At 50.1% G+C, this 14,330-nt stretch overlaps 1 protein-coding gene across 1 annotated transcript in view; it reads right to left on the bottom strand.

The window, feature by feature from the left end:
- Positions 1-428: 428 nt before the first annotated feature.
- The window catches only part of LOC140428772 (uncharacterized protein C13orf42), a 35,552-nt gene continuing 21,650 nt past the window's right edge, over positions 429-14,330 (bottom strand). The window contains exons 2-3 of the mRNA XM_072515467.1: positions 10,160-10,307; positions 429-771 (exon numbers count right to left, since the gene is read on the bottom strand). Coding sequence (XP_072371568.1) covers positions 527-771; positions 10,160-10,307 — 393 coding nt within the window. The 3' untranslated portion in view covers positions 429-526. The remainder of the gene's footprint in view (positions 772-10,159; positions 10,308-14,330) is intronic.

Raw genomic sequence — 14,330 nt, 5'->3', positions numbered from 1 at the left:
AGTATAAGTTTCAAACACCACTTACCCATGTGCACAGTTTGAGGGGTTCAGAGGTCATGGCCGACGACCTCCCTGTCTGTTGTCGCTATCATTTAGATGAGATGGTAACTGCTGTCTGAGAGCTGCCCATGTTACCCACACCATGCTGGGCTGTGCTGGGTTCTCAATCTCTCCAATGAAGGCAAATTGCTTCACCTCACAGTTAGGAGCTCTATTGGCATAACCCCGTGTCCCATTGAGTGGCCACAGCTCAGAATTGAGGCTGCCAGTCACACGGTTAGGGTTTCCCCTTCTCTGAGAAAGCAACTAAAATTAGAAAAATAGTGCAAATACATTTTTTAAAATTCCATCAGATGTAGAAAAAAAACGGTAACAAAATAGTAATGAAGCCTCATCCAAGCAGGAATGATTTTACATGATTTGGTTGCAAAAGGAATTTTGGATCTGAAACAAAGCATTGGTGAAGGATTAAACAGAAGTTTGTTGTCAGGGGACTGCAAGTTTCAAAGCATTTGACACTCTGCTCCTAAAACTCGTCATCTTCATTACGTGCTTTCGGCTTAAACCTCAACGTGTGCATCGGACTCTCGACCAATTTCGGGAGGTACATCGGGCGTCGCTCAAATCTCTTGAAGCTCATCCGTATACCGTCACTGTGTCTTCGAGGCAGGTGATCCATCTTTGCCAAGTGCGCCACGTCAATAGAGTACCTCCTCGGTGACTTCAGGAGCCAGTTCGAATGTAAACTGTGTTCACTGGTGCTGCTGGCAACTTTACACAAAGAGATAGATAGAGAAGCACATTGGATGTTATAACGACAAAACAACCAATTGTCTGTTACAAATAAACCCAACAATGCGCATTTCAAAAGCACCTTTAACATGGTAACACACCCTGTGGTGCCTCACACGAGAGTAATCAGGCAGGAATTGACTGAGCCACTTAAAGAGACATTAAGTGGCAGCCTAAGGAAGGGAAGGGTCGGACAGGTTTTCCACTCGGGGCTGGACTCTAAGACAAGAGGGGTCGAGATCCTGATTAATAAGCGAGTGTCATTCGAAGCGTGAAGAATAGTTGCGGACGAAGGGGGTCGGTACATTATGGTCAGTTGAAAGCTGGAGGGGCTGCTGTTGGTACTCGTGAATGTGTACGCGCCGAATTGGGATGATGTGGAGTTCATAAGGAGGATGTTGGGGAAGATCCCGGACCTGGATTCGCACAAGCTGGTTATGGGGGGAGACTTCAACACAGTCATTAATCCAAGGCTAGACCGATCTAGCTCAAGATCAGGCAGGGTGCTGGCAATGGCAAAGGAGCTAAAGGGGTTTATAAGGGGGGGGGGGGGGACACCCATAGAGATTTGGGCTGCCGCGAGTGAAGTGCGTAAAGTGTACTCCCGGATTGACTTTTTTTATCCTGAACAGGGCTTTACTGACGGGGATAGTGGGCACTGAGTCCTCAGCGATCACGATCACGGATCATGCACCGCACTGGGTTGACCTACAGGTGAGCAAGGTGGGTAGCCAGCGCCCGCACTGGAGGCTGGACGTGGGACTTTTAGCTGATGAGGTGTGTGGGCTGACGAAATGTTTCCAGAACTATCTGGATGTCAACGAAACGGGGGAAGTTTTGGCTGCGGTGGTCTGGGAGGCGCTGAAGGCGGTGGTGAGAGGGGAGCTGATCGCGCTACGGGCCCACAGGGAGAAAGCAGACAGAGCAGACGGACCGACTGATAAAGGAAATACTACAGGTCGACAGGAGGTATGCGGAGACCCCAGAGGCAGGGCTTCTAAGCGAACGACGGAGGCTACAGGTGGAGTTTGGCTTGTTAACTACAGGGAAGGCGGTGGAGCAGCTGAGGAAGGCGAGGGAGGTGATCTACGAATATGGGGAGAAGGTCAGTAAAATGCTTGTGCAGCAGCTTAGAAACCGGGAGGCAGCCAGGGAGATTGGGAAAGTGAGGGACAGGGATGTGTACCTGGTCGGAGATTCAGCTGGGGTCAATAAGGCGTTCAAGGAATTCTACAGCAGGCAGTATGAGTCGGAACCCCCAGCTGGGCCGGAGGGGATGAGGCAATTTTTAGGGGGGCTGAAGTTCCCGAACGTTGATGAAGACTTGGTAGAAGGGCTGGGGGCCCCGATCGGGTTGGAAGAGATAGCAGATGGGCTGAAAGCGGGATAAGGACACGGAGCTATGCGGGTCCTACAGACCGATCTCCCTACTAAGTGTAGACGCCAAATTGTTGGCTAAGATCTTGCCCTGAAGGATTGAGGACTGCGTCCCGGGTGTGATTGGGAGGACCAGATGGGATTTGTTAAGGGGAGGCAGTTGGCGGCCAACGTAAGAAGGCTGTTGAATGTTATCATGATGCCCCCAGAGGGTAGGGACGTAGAGGTAGTGGTCGTAATGGACGCGGAGAAGGCGTTTGACCGGGTGGAATGGGATTATCTGTGGGAGGTCCTGGGGCAGCTTGGATTTGGGCGGGGCTTCATTGACAGGGTCAGGCTGTTGTATCAGGCGTAGGGTCAACGCGTCCACAACATGTGCCAGGCTCAGCCTGATACAGTTTAAGGTCATTCACCGGGCTCACATGACAGTGGCCCGGATGAGCAGGTTCTTTGGGGTGGAAGACAGGTGCGCAAGGTATGCGGGAGGAGCAGCAAACCATGTTCATATGTTCTGGGCATGTCCAAAGCTTAGGGGATTCTAGCAGGGGTTTGCGGACGTCATGTCCAAAGTGAAAACAAGGGTGGCGCTGCGTCCAGAGGTGGCGATTTTCGGGGTGTCGGAAGACCCGGGAATCCAGGAGGAGAAAGAGACGGACGTTCTGGCCTTTGCTTCCCTGGTAGCCCAGAGACTGATATTATTAGCATGGAGGGACTCAAAGCCCCCGAAGTCAGAGACCTGGCTAAGTGACATGGCTAGCTTTCTCTGTCTGGAGAAAATCAAGTTCGCCTTGAGAGGGTCAATGTTAGGGTTCACCCGGAGGTGGCAGCCGTTCGTCAATTTCTTTAGGGAAAATTAACCGTCAGCAGGAAGGGGGGTGAGCTGTGGGGGTAGTTTAGTGTAGAGTAGGGGGTTAGAAAAGGTGGGACCTGTGAGAGAGGAAGACGGCTTTTGCACTATGTTTATAACTGTATGTGCACTGTTTCTTCTGTTACTGTTATAAAACCATAAATACCTCAATAAAATGTTTATTAAAAAAAAGAATTTTACAGACCCCTACTGGTGGTGCGTCTGTGATGGGTGACCTGTGATATTCCCTAAGGGGTCTTCCTGCCACCCTCCCACCGCAATTTTAGGTGGGGCAGAGGGGTGAAGCCTAGGGCCAGGTGAAGCCTAGGCCCTCACCCCAGTTGAGGCTTGTAAGTGAACAATTATTGGCCACTTAAGGACCACTTTGTGCCCAGTCTCAATTTTCAGGTTGGTGGGAAGAGTTCAGAGACAGGAGGGAAGCCTGGCAGATCATCCCGCACAAGCCTTGAGTGGGAATGGGGTGTGCCACTTTCAACGGTTCCCCCTTTCCATATCAGGTAACCCACCCCCTTACAAGGGGTCTGCCCCCCACCCCATGGGTGTTCCCTCCCCTCCTGGTCTCTCCATGAAGAGCCCCAACACTCGTCCCCCACACTGACCCTCCTCTCGTCACACCCGGGGGACTCCAGTTCCTCGCACTCACTTGGTCCTGGACTCCAGGACTTAGAATCTGTGAACTACTTGTAGTCCCTGTCCTGGCCACTGCTACCACTGGCATTGCTGGGATTACAGTGCTGTCGACCAATCAGATTGGCAGTTCTCTGAGGTGGGACTTATGCCCATGTGAGGAACAGAAATCCTGGGCTGAATTTTCCTGTCGTTTTCGCCGGCCGGATCTTCTGGTCCCGCCAATAGCAAACCCCCGCCAGGGGTTTCCAGGGAGGGGGTGAATAGAATGGGAATCCCCGTTGACAGCGGCAGGATGAGAAGATCCCACCGGCCAATGGTGGGCTGCCTCCGCCGCCACAAAACACGTCTCGAGGGGCATGGAAGATCCCCTCCTATGTCTCCAAGCAACTAACTTACTCAGAACGTCAATGGTTAGGGGTTTGCTGTGTTCGGTGGAAACACATTCGCCATGGACTCTTTGGGTGGTGGAGTGGGAAAACCCACTACCCAAAAGATCCCGCCCCAGATGTGTCCCTGATTCATTACAGTAGGGGGCAGTAAGTACTGTTCGAAACTGTAGTTGGGCCTCAGCAGGATCTATTTTTATAGGATAAGATGGAGAGGCACAAAAACTAGGGATATTAAGTCTGGTTGGATGTATCTCTGGAGGTTTCATCACAGGACCCCACACGGTCAAGCACCCATTCTTTTTCATCTCTAATACCATTATAACTAATAAATAAAGGTGTTGACAAAAGGCATCTCTTTTTTTTGCCATCTCAATTCCCAAAATGTTCAGGGTAATCCTTGGATGACAAAGACAGGGGTGACAGTTTTCCCACAATACAGCAGAGAGCATCTAGTTGTCATCCTGACTTGCCGTGGAACAGGTTTGCAGTAGTGACAGAGGTGGAATTTCCCTTCTATTCCCTGCCCTTTTCCCGGTATTCCTTTGTGCATTTAAAAAAAAACACACATCCAGTTCGCTTTGGAATGACGAGCACATTCCACCTCATCCAGCAACCTTCTCTGGTCAAATTCTACAATCGGCCGTGACCTTGTTTCCTCAGACTCGGAGAGTCAGTTCCACCTGAGGCCAACTCAGCCAGGGAATCCGGCAGGAACCAGGGGTTCAGTCGGCCAACACTGTCACTCCCGAGACAACGCTGTTGCCTTAATCATCATTTGACATGGGTCAGAGTCACAGCAAGGAACTTTATTTCTTTTTGACCCTATTTCACTGGCACCTATTAGAAGGTCAGGGTGGTGGGGGGTAAAACATTTTGCCCTCAAGCACTGCAATATAATTGGAATCGAGGCCTTAATCAAAAAAGGGTCAAATCTGAATACTTCAACAGTCAAATCAGGTGAAGCTATTTCATAATATAGCACCTATCCTGGTGGATGATGGACCACCTTTGCCATGTCCTGTAAGAGCTAGCACCACATGGGATGGGAGAACACCCACTGCCCATGTCCCTTAAAGTGATGACCGTTCTGAACTTGTATGCAAGTAACTCGTGACATCTCCCAGTCAGATGCACGCAAATGCATGAGGGAGGTTATGATGCCCTTAATGTGAGGACCCACATGTATATCAACTTAGACTGGGAGGAGAGCCAAGACACCAGGGCCATGGGCTGCACCATGTCGGGGAGGCAGTGGCATAGTAGTATTGTCGCTGGTCCAGCAATCCAGAGACATAGGATAATGATCTGGGGACCCGGGTTCGAAACCCACCACAGCAGGTGATAGAATTTAAACTCAATACAATATCCGGAATTTAAAAAGTCTAATGATGACCATGAACCCATTGTCAATTGTTTAAAAACCCATCTGGTTCACTAATGTCCTTACCTGGTCTTGCCTACATGTGACTCCAGACCCACAGCAATGTGGTTGACTCTTAAATATCCTAGCAAGCCACTCAAGTGTATTCAACCACTACGACAGCACAAAAAAGGAATGAAACCGGACGGCCATCCGGCATCGAACCAGGCACCAGAAATGACAACGGCAAACCCAGCCATATCGACGTTGCAAAGTCCTCCTTACTAACATTGGGGGCTTGTGCCAAAGTTGGGAGAGCTGTCTCACAGACTAGTCAAGCAACAGCTTGACAGTCATACTCACAGAATCATACCTTACAGACAATGTCTCACACACCACTATCCCATTCCTGGGTATGTCCTGTCTCACCGGCAGGACAGACCCAGCAGAGGTAGCAGCACAGTTGTATGCAGTCAGGGAGCCCTCAACATCGGCTCTGGACCCCATGAAGCCTTACGGCTTCAGGTTAAACATGGGCAAGGAAAGCTCCTGCTGATTACCACATACCGGCCACCATCAGCTGATGAATCCGTACTCCTCCATGTTGAACACCACTTGGAGGAAGCACTGAGGGTGGCAAGGGCACAGAATATGCTCTGGGCGGTTGTTTTCACTGTCCATCACCAAGTGTGGCTCGGTAGGACCACCACAAACCGAGCAACCGGGTCCCAAAGGGCATAGCTGCTAGACTGGGACTGCAGCAGGTGGTGAGGGAACCAAGAGGGAAAAACATATTTGACCTCATCCTCACCGACCTGCCTGCTGCAGATGCATCTGTCCATGACAGTATCAGTAGAAGTGACCACCGCACAGTCTTTGTGGAGACAATGTTCCGTCTTCACATTGAGGATACCGCCCATCGTGTTGTGTGGCACTACCACCATGCTAAATGGGATAGACTTCAAACAGATTTAGCAACTCAAGACTGGGCATCCATGAGGCACTGTGGGCCATCAGCTGCAGCAGAATTGTACTCACCCACAATCTGCAACCTCATGATTCGGCATATCCCCCACTCTACCATTACCACCATGTCAGGGGATCAACCCTGGTTCATTGAAGAGTGACGGAGAGAATGCCAGGAGCAACATCAGGCATACCTAAAAATTAAGTGTCGACCTGGTGAAGCTACAACACAGGACTACTTGTGTGCAAAACGGCATAAGCAGCAAGCAATAGACAGAGCTAAGTGATTCTACAACAAACATATCAGATCTAAGCTCTGCAGTCCTGCCACATCCAGCCGTGAATGGTGGTGGACAATAAAACAACTCACTGGAGGAGGAGGATTCACAAATTAACCCATCCTCAAGATGGAGGAGCCCAGCACATCTGTGCAAAAGACAAGGCTGAGGCATTCGCAACAATCTTAGCCAGAAGTGCCGAGTGGATGATCCATCTCGCTCTCCTCCAGAGGCCCCAGCATCACAGACGTCAGTCTTCAGCCAATACGATTCACTCCATGTGATATCAAGAAACTGGATACTGCAAAGGCTATAGGCCCTGACACTATTCCGGCAACAGTACTGAAAGCTTGTGCTCCAGAACTTGCCGCACCTCTAGCCAAGCTGTTCCAGTACAGCTACAACACTGGCATCTACCCGGCAATGTGGAAAATTGCCCAGCTGTGTCCTGTACACAAGAAACAGGACAAATCCAACCCAGCCAATTACCACCCTATCAGTCTACTCTCCATCGTCTGCAAAGTGATGGAAGGAGTCATCAACAGTGCTATCAAGCGGCACTTACTCAGCAATAACCTGCTCATGGACGCTCAGTTTGGCTTCCGCCAGGGTCACTCAGCTCCTGGCCTCATTACAGCCTTGGTTCAAACATGGACAAAAGAGCTGTATGCCAGAGGTGAGGTGAGAGTGACTGCCCTTGACATCAAGGCAACATTTGATCGAGTATGACATCAAGGACCCCTAGCTAAACTGAAATCAATGGGAATTGGGGAAAACTCTCCACTGGTTGGAGCCATACCTGGCACAAAGGAAGATGGTTATGGTGGATCGAGGTGAATCATCTCAGCTTCAGGACATCAGTGCAGGAGTTCCTCAGGGTAGTGTCTGAGGCCCTACCATCTTCAGCTGCTTCATCAGTAACCTGCCTTCCATCAATAGGTCATAAGTGGGCATATTTGCGAATGGCTGCACAATGTTCAGTGCCATTCGTGACTCCTCAGATAATGAAGCAGTCCATGTCTAAATGCGCGGTGAAGCAACGGTGCTAACCACTGTGCTACCGTCCTCCACAGCTGAGTGTGTCCTGCCAATGACTGGGCTTTTCATGGAGATTAGAGATGCAGGATGAGCTTTCATCTACAACAGCCCCCTCGGAGGTTGTGTTCCTTCAAGTAACCTCCGGAGTGGGGCAGCCTCTCCACACTTTGTCAGCCCCTGGCATCCTCTTCACTGGAGAAGAGTGACTGCAATGAGAGGCCTGAGAGTGCGTTGATGTACGGGTGGGTGTGGGGGGGGGGGGGGGGGGGGGGGGGGGGGTTGGGGAGGTGTTGCCAGCAGCAACTGTGTCATCAGTGTGGGAGGTGGGAGAGACTGCACAGGTCAACCTGCACAGGGATGGCGTGAGAGGGAGGAGGATCTGCTGGTGAACAAAGTGATGTTTACTTACAAGCGATTTTTCACAGTGGTGACCTATCTTAACTAGTGCCCATGTTCACCCATGCTCACTAGGTGCCTACTGTTTCTTACTCTTCCTCATCCTCCCACTGGGTGTTTCTCCAGGATCCACAGTGGAGGTTGAGGCGATCTGCTGCCTTCCATGGCCTGTTGCCCGAGATGACTTTGTCGGGTGTTTCCTGAGGGGCCGGGACCTTGAGGGGCCGGGCATTCTTTCGAGCAGCACGGATGTTGCAGTGCTACCCTCCTCAGTGTGTGGGGGTGGAGGTGTGTCGCTTACAGGGAGGGGGGTGTCAAATGGGCCGGACAGCCCCAAGGTCCCATGGGTGGAGGGTCCCAGGCTGCGCTCCTGTCAATCTTCTTCCCTTCAGGTGCCCGAGGGCCTCTGTGCTCCCATGGGATAGCGGGGCAGCTGGAGTGAGATCCAGAACCTCTGCCGTCCTCTGGCACCAACACTCATGAATTCCCAATATGCAGTTGAACCTTGCACTATGGAGCTCACACCCTCAGCCGTGGAGGCCATGAGCGGAACCATGGAGCAGGCATCCCCCACCATGGAGGGCACAACCTGCACCAAGGTCTCCATTGTGGAGGCCACCCTCGCAGTGTTGGCCTTGTTGCATTGATGTGACAGCACCATCTCCTCAGACAGAAGGCGAGTGGACTCCTCCAGTCAGCTTTGCAGTCCGAGGAGGGATACTGTCATCTCTTCCTGATTCTCGTGACTCTGCCTCTGCAGTTCCAGCAGCTCTGGGATGACCGGACCTAGGGACACCTCATCAGCAGAGTTCTGAACTCTGGATTCCCGCCAAGTGCTGGATTCCTGGGAGGTCCCTGCCTCCACTTGCTGTGGATCATCAGGTGTGAGGTGCTCCCCAGTGAGTGATCCAGAAACCTGCCTACTAGTTAATCCCTCTGAGCTGTGAGTATCTGCGGTGGTGGAGGGTGCGGGTGACAGCTGTGATGCCTCTTCGAAGGTTATGTCCGAGAACTCACGCTCTGAGCTGCTCGGGTCTTTAGTTTCCAGGGGGCACGAGGATGGTCCGGGCTGCTCTCCTGATAGCCTTGCAAGGTAAGGGAACTGGCATTAGTACACCACAGGGGATAAATGATGCGTGATGTTTATGCACGTGAGGTGTGAGGAATGATTGTTTGTCCTTGGGGGTTTCACTTTCGTTCGCTGCCCCCATTTCACCATCAACACAGGTGTGGTCAAGCTCCACCCAGCTCAGGGGCTCTTTCCTCATGGGGTGAGGTTGCGGAGCTCTCTCATAGCTCCGGGTGGCTGTGCCCTCTCACGCCTGTTGTGTTCCAGTTTGTCCTGCGTGGATACAGATGGGGAGAGTGTAGGCAGGAGTCCTGTCAGTTCTATGATTGAGGAGTGTGGGATTGGAGTGGGAGCAGGGATGTGAGGAGCTGAGTTAAGACTGCAGGGCACCATGGGGTTTGGGGGGGGCAGGGGGGGTGCAGATGGTGAACCTGTGAGGTGGCTGGTGAAAGATCACCTTGGAGGTGCGAGGGGTGGGTGAGGGGTTGCATTGAGAGACTGGAGATGGCAGACTTATCCTGGCCATGTAAAGAAGGTCATTCATTTTCTAGTGGCACTTCTGCCCACCCACTTCTGCAGTGAGTTGACACTCACTACTGCCGCTCTAGCATCCCAGACGGTGGTGGTCACCTTGCTGGTGGGATGCCTCCTGGATTGTGGGTACAGAATGCCCCACCTCTACTGGACACCATCCAAAAGTCAGGCCTCCCTCCGAGAATCTTGGAGCTGGTTTTCTGACTCCAACGGGTCTGGAACAAATGCTGGGGAGTGCTGGGGAGGCATTTATGGATCTCCCCAGTGATTGAAGTGATTAAGTTTCCCCGGGTTGAGCAAATCAGCAGGAGGCCACCAAGAGGGCAGAGTGATTCGTGTGGCAAAAAAACCTTTGCGTCAGAAGTTCAAAATTCCATTTTCCTCACCAGATCTGACACTTTATGGTAAGATCATACCCATAGTAATTAATGTAGCTTTTGTTTCCGACTAAGATGTACTTACTAACAAAATCCACGTCAAGGTACGTGTCGTCTGCTGGTTGAACTTTGGGTTTGCTTTCCTGATCAAAATCAGCGATGACGGAATCAAAATACGCCAGGGTCTCTGCTTCTGTTGATACTGGTGCAGGATTAGATTTGTCTTTTGGTTTCTGTTAAATAAATAAAAGCAGTTTTATTGATGCAAGCTTGGAAAATATTACCAACAAAAATGCTAACCGTACACAGGAGGTGCGTAAAGGACAGTGTGTCGCTGGAATGAACTGGCTCATTAAAGGTGAAAGATCTTTCAGATTTAATGAGTGTTTTGATATATTTTAAATTCTGGAATGAATCAGAAAGAACGGTTTGCACTTACATATCATCTTCCCCAAACGCAGGCTGTTCCAGAACACTTTACAGCCATTGCAGTTCGCCTGTCATGCAACCGGTACACAGCAGATGCTTTCTCCTTGGCCCTACAATCAACACTCGAACATCTCGACAACAAGCACACCTACGTCAGACTGCTGTTCACAGACTACAGCTCCGCCTTCAACACCATTATCCCGACAAGACTAATAACCAAACTCTTCGACCTTGGATTTGACCCCTCCCTGTGCAGCTGAATCCTTGACTTCCTCACCAACAGTCCGCAATCTGTCAGGATAGGCAACAGCACCTCCTCCACAATAGTCCTCAATACCGGGGCCACGCAAGGATGTGTGCTCAATCCTCTATTGTACTCCCTATACACACATGACTGTGCGGCAAGATTTAACTCCAACTCATCTATAAGTTTGCGGATGATACGACTGGTGGATCGTATCGCAAACAACGACGAATCAGACTACAGAAGGGAGATAGATTACTTGGTTGCATGGTGTACCGAAAACAACCTCTCCCTAAATGTCGGCAAAACCAAGGAACTGATCATCGACTTCAGGAAGCATAGCATGATACAACCTCCCGTCTACATCAATAGCTCGGAAGTGGAGATGGTCGATAACTTTAAGTTCCTGGGAGTCACCATCACCAACAGTCGGTCCTGGTCCACTCACGTTTATGCAACAGTCAAGAAAGTCCAACAACGTCTCTACTTCCTACGGAAGCTAAAGAAATTTGGCATGTCTGCATCGACTCTCACAAACTTCGACATGTGTGCGATAGAGAGCATCCCATCCGGCTGCATCACAGCCTGGTATGGCAACTGCTCGGTCCAAGATCGCAAGAAACTGCAGTGTGGTGAACTCAGCCCAACGCATCACACAAGCTTTCCCATTGATTCTGTCTACATCTCCCACTGCCTCAGGAAGGCAGACAGCATTGTCAGAGACCCCTCACACCCAGGCTTTGCCTTCTTCCAGACCCATCCATCAGGCAGAAGATACAGAAGTCTGATGACCCACAAATCCAGACATGGGAACAACTTCTTTCCCACAGCTACTAGACTCCACAACGACTCTCCCACGGACTGACCTGTTCCCTGTAAGAACACTATTCACGACACCCTATGCTGCTCTTGCTCATGTATTTACTTTGTTTGGCCCCTTGTTCCGCACTGTAACCAATCATTATTTGTCAATGTACTTTGTTGATTATTCTTTTTATCTATTGTGTATGTACTGCATATGTTCTCTTGACCGCAGAAAACTGCTTTTCACTGTACTCCAGTACATGTGACAATCAATCAATCAATCAATCAATCAATGAGTCACTTTTGAAGCATAGTTACTGATGTAACACATCATCCAGTTTGCAAATAGCAAACTCCCACACACAGCAATATGATCAAGATCAGAGAATCTGTATTTGTGATGTTGGTTGATGGGATAAATATTGACCAGGACATGAGGGAGAACTCCTGTGCTCATCATTGAAATAATGCCATGGGATCTTTCCCATCCGCCTGAAAAGATCACGGAATGATAGAAATGTATGCGCTGAAGGAAGCCATTCAGCCCATCCTATTTGTGGCAACTGGGAAAAAGCTTTGTTTAATCCCGATTTACAGCTCTTGGCCTATGGGCTTGTAGGTCACAGCACTATAAATGCAAAGCCAAATGTTTGTTTTAAATGAAATGTGGGTTTCTCCTTCTACCAACCTTTTAAGCAGTGAGTTTAGGAATTCCACCACACTCTGGGTGAAAAAATATCTTCAACTCCCCTCTAATCCTTCTGGCAATTGTGTTAAAACCTGTGTCCTCTACTTTTCAATCTTTCAGTTAAAGTAAATAAGTCCTTCCTGGCCCCTTTTTCTTGGCCCCTCATAAGTTTATAGACCTCACTTAAATCTCCCATCAGCCACCTCTGCTCCGAAGGAAACAACCGCAGTTCATCCAATCTTTTCCCACAGCTAATTTTTTCCAGTCCTGGAATATTCTTATAAACCTCCTCTGCATTCTTTCCTGTGTAAACACATATTTTCTGTGATACGGTTACCAGGATGTACATATTAACTCGTGTTTTATCGCGTTCTGGCATAACCTTCCCGGTCTTATATTCAATACCTCGACTAATAAAGGAAAGTATTCCTTCTACCACTTTACCTACTCACAGGGATCTGTAAAACATGCACCCCAAGGTCCCTCTGCTTCTCGACACTACTCAATATCCTACCATTTATTGTGTACTCCCTTGCCCTGTTTGTCCTCTCCAAATGCATCATTTCACACTTCACCTGATCGAATGCCATCTGCCCACTCTCTATTGCCTGGCTTTATATTGAAAGCCTCCTGCTGTCTACAGCTTTCTTCCTCACGATCAACCACAGAAAACAAGGGACTTTATACTGAGGACTATGGAACCCCACTGGAAACAGCCTTCCAGTCATAAAAACACCCGTCAACCATTCCCTTCCTGCCATTGAGACAGTTTTGGATCTAATTTGCTATTTTCGCTTGGATTCCATGAGCATTTAATTTACTAGCCAGCCTGCTGTGTGGCACCTTGTCAAAAGCCTTGTTAAAATTCCTGTAGGTTATGTCAAACATGCTACCTCAGAGCCCTCCTTGTTACATTCTCTAAAGATCCAATCAAGTTTGCCAGACACAAACTCTTAGTAAACCCATGTTGACTGTCTCAAGTAATATGTCTTCCTAAATGACAACTAATACTCTTACTATATTTTTCAATAATTTGCCAGAATCAAGGTATATTTACTTGGTCCGTTCCTTTTCTCCTCTTTAAATGATGGTCATAAAGTTAGCAGGCCGACAGTCCTCCAACACAACGGCTCCATGCCTGTAGCCAGAGAGGATTGGAAAATTAGCTCCATCATTCTCTTCCTTGCTTCGTTTAACAACCTGGGATGCATTTCATTCAGGTCTGACAATTTATCTACTCCCCAAGATGTAAAACCCTCAATACCTCCTCTCTCGTTATGTTTGTCCTATCCAATATTTCATAGTTCTCCTCCTCACTGCAATTTCTGCATTGCCCCTCTCTGTTATGAAGACAGACACATGAGGTTGCATTCTCCATTTCTGAGATTAAGATCGGATTCTCCGATCGGCGACGCCGAAATCGCGTTCAGCGATCGGCCAGAGAATCCATTTTAATGCCGGAATCGGGGGCGCCGCCGTTTTCCGGATGCTCCGCCCCCTCAAAAACAGCATACCTGATGGGCCGAAACCCCGATAGTGTGGGGCGCGTGTCCTCTCACTTTTCGGGGACCTCGCGTGACGGCGGCGGACTGTGTCCAGTGCTGCCACAGTCGAGGTGGTCGGGGGGGGGGGGGGAGTCATTCTGCTGGCAGGGGGGTTTCGGCAGGGGCTGGGGGGGACTGGTGAGGGGTGGTCCGGGTGTGGCGAGGGGCGTTACAGGGGACCGTTTTTGGCAGTCCGGCGCCATGTTGTACGTCCCGGCCGCCACAGGCCGCTGGCGTGAGCATGCACGGCCACGGACCTGGCCATTCTGCGTCCGTATCGGCAGGTAAAGCCTACGTGGCGCGGCTGCGAGCCCCCCACCGGGCAGAGCATCGGTGCGGGAGCGCCGCTGACCTTTTGGTCGGAAGACCAGACAGAACCTGCGGACATAGCCGCAGAATCGGAGAATCTAGTCCTAAGTGTTGACAGCGGGACAGAATCCTTGGAGTTCCACGACAGCAAAACTGGCGCCGTGCCTGGACCAATTCTGCTACTGTTGAGGGGCTAGTACCGGCATCATGTGGAACACAATCGATTCCATTGAGAAAC

The sequence above is a fragment of the Scyliorhinus torazame genome, chromosome 8 (genome assembly GCF_047496885.1).
Source record: "Scyliorhinus torazame isolate Kashiwa2021f chromosome 8, sScyTor2.1, whole genome shotgun sequence".
NCBI classification, from domain to species: domain Eukaryota; kingdom Metazoa; phylum Chordata; class Chondrichthyes; order Carcharhiniformes; family Scyliorhinidae; genus Scyliorhinus; species Scyliorhinus torazame.
This window is presented reverse-complemented; position numbering and strand designations above follow the sequence as displayed.